This window comes from Penaeus monodon, chromosome 7, assembly GCF_015228065.2.
Source record: "Penaeus monodon isolate SGIC_2016 chromosome 7, NSTDA_Pmon_1, whole genome shotgun sequence".
NCBI lineage: Eukaryota > Metazoa > Arthropoda > Malacostraca > Decapoda > Penaeidae > Penaeus > Penaeus monodon.
Genome location: NC_051392.1, coordinates 43,971,735 through 43,974,234, shown reverse-complemented (window position 1 = coordinate 43,974,234; position 2,500 = coordinate 43,971,735). Strand labels below are relative to the sequence as shown.

The 2,500-nt window shown below is 44.3% G+C and overlaps 1 protein-coding gene across 2 annotated transcripts in view; it reads left to right on the top strand.

The window, feature by feature from the left end:
* Window positions 1-1,951, top strand: part of LOC119575356 (poly(U)-specific endoribonuclease-like) — a 31,022-nt gene extending 29,071 nt beyond the window's left edge. For both annotated transcript variants that reach the window (XM_037922911.1, XM_037922910.1), the window contains exons 4-6: window positions 511-710; window positions 1,285-1,511; window positions 1,705-1,951. In XM_037922911.1, the coding sequence (XP_037778839.1) occupies window positions 511-710; window positions 1,285-1,511; window positions 1,705-1,935 (658 nt within the window). In that variant the 3' untranslated portion in view covers window positions 1,936-1,951. The remainder of the gene's footprint in view (window positions 1-510; window positions 711-1,284; window positions 1,512-1,704) is intronic.
* The last annotated feature ends 549 nt before the right edge of the window (window positions 1,952-2,500 follow it).

The window sequence follows — 2,500 nt, the reverse complement described above, 5'->3', positions numbered from 1 at the left end:
GGAAACACAGATGCTTGTGGGCTTCTAAACGTACTGGCTTCTGTCATTAAATCTGCCTGCTAAGAGTTCATACAGAAATTAACTTTGAGATCAACATAGTCGCTTTCGTCCAGTAATTGCACATCAACAGGTGATGAACACAAAACCGACTGTGGCATCTAGTTAGTTACTTTACTTCCTACTTGTCTATCCGAGTTACCAAGTCGTCTCTCCGAATCTGACCAATAGTTCCGAACGCAGCGTTAGTAGTAAGGATGTTACCATCGCCATCTATTTGCTCATAAGATTAGCAACTTTTACTACTATGAGATGATCTATGGAAATATTTCATTCTGCCTCGTATAAGACAGTTAGTTAGTATAAGTGCATGTGTGTGTGTGTATGTGTGTGTGTGTGTATGTGTGTGTGTTTATATACATACGTGTATGCATGCGTGTACGTGTGTGCATACGTGACAAGAAGAAAATAGCGCTGTGGAGGTATTAACAATTGCACTAATGCAATCCCCAGACTCTTCGCCTCGGTGCCCGAGTCCGCCCTGACCGGCCCCACCGTCAGCCTCCTCCGCCAGCTGCAGGACAACTACGTCCCTTCCGTGACCGTCGCCGAGGACGAGGACGCGGCTGAGGTCGCGGAGCAGGAGGCCTTCCTGGACGCCGTCATGGCCACCCAGGTCATGCAGCGCGCGGAAGCTTTCCTTCTTGAGAAAAGTCAGTAAAGTCACGTTGTTAGTAGGAGGAAAACTCGATTTTACTTCTGAAAAGCTATAATTTTTCGATTGCGTAGGCTATAGGCATTAATTCAACTCCTGGCACACTTGTTCAGATATCTAGAACATTTATGAATGAGGATGAATAACCGGTCGAGTATATTTCTTGCACAGAGAAGATATTCATTCTCATTCATACCATTTCTAAATCTGGCACAATGAACATGTTTCATTCAAATATCATATAGGAGAGATAGTCAAGTAAGAGCAATATATATATATATATATATATATATATATATATATATATATATATATATATATATATATATATATGTGTGTGTGTGTGTGTGTGTGTGTGTGTGTGTGTGTGTGTGTGTGTGTGTGTGTGTGTGTGTGTGTGTGTGTGTGAGAGAGAGAGAGAGAGAGAGAGAGAGTATATATAAAACATTAGCTTGATTCGAGTACCATAAGACGATCATATTTTACACATAAAAAAACCGTGCCCTTCACCTCGAACCAAAATATCCGGAGAGAGAAGGAGAAGAGCTGACTCACGCCCTCCCTCGGCCCAGATCTGCTGAGTGGAAGCCTTCGGGCCAAGCTGAAGGAGATCTGGTTCATGATGTACACGAGGTCGGGCAGCACGCTGGGTTCCTCTGGCTTCGAGCACGTGTTCGTCGGCGAGCTGAAGAACGGGGCCGTGTCGGGCTTCCACAACTGGGTCAGCTTCTACCAGGAGGAGCTCGCGGGCAACCTCAACTACATGGGCTGGTCGAAGACGGTTGACCTTGGAGATAAGGTGAGGGAAGAGACAAGGTAGACGGTGGAAATTATACCGTGTTACTAGATACACTATACTTGAAACACGAACCTGAAATAAAAACGATTGGTGACCTCGTATAAATGCTCAAATGTTTTTAAATCTTCAAGATATAGAAAAAAAAATCGTTCTAAAATCAAAGAACAGTCATTAAATTTCGAACTCATTCCAGGGAGAAATTATCATGGACCACTTCGAATGGCTGGGCGAACCCAAGAACATCGGGTCCATGATGGTCGGAACCTCGCCCGAGCTGGACATGGCCATGTTCACCGTGTGCTTCCTGGCCCGACCCGACTCCAAGTGCCCCACGCAGATGAACAATCATCAGTTCCAAGTTCAGACCTGGACTCTGAATTACAATGGCCATGTTCTTGTCGGCAGCGCTTATCCTGATATATAAAGGCATTGTAGCTGGATCTCCTCTTTTTGATTTCCCTTTTTAGCTGAGCATTTTTTGACATTTAGAAAAGAAGACTTGTCTTGCTTAGAATGTAGTCTAGAGAGAAACAGAGAGAAGGAAACGGGTGGGCGAAGGGCATGGCTGAAAGGCCCAAAAGAAAAAAAGAGGAAGAAAAGTTATATAGCGTTTAGGGAAACATAATACGAGGCAGTGACAATCACCAGAGAAAGAATAAAACCGAGTAGTAAAAGAAATTGAAATAAAAAAATTGGGCATGTCAATGAGAACAAGTGAGACTGAAAGACAAAAAGGCTAAGATAAACAGATTTTATGAAAAGAAAAAGCCAAGCCAGAAAAGTGCTCGTCATCCCGTTTGCCGCGCTTTCAGTGGTCCCAACGCTGATGGCATGGTTCCGGTCCTGCAAGATCCCTCCCCCCCCCATCGCAGTTCTAATTCCCAAAACCGGCCCACGCATTTCTCCTCGCTCACCCCTTATAGCATGCAATATCCTCGAGAGGATGATTGCTCACGAAATGTGTATCATTCTCATCCACGTTAGACAAC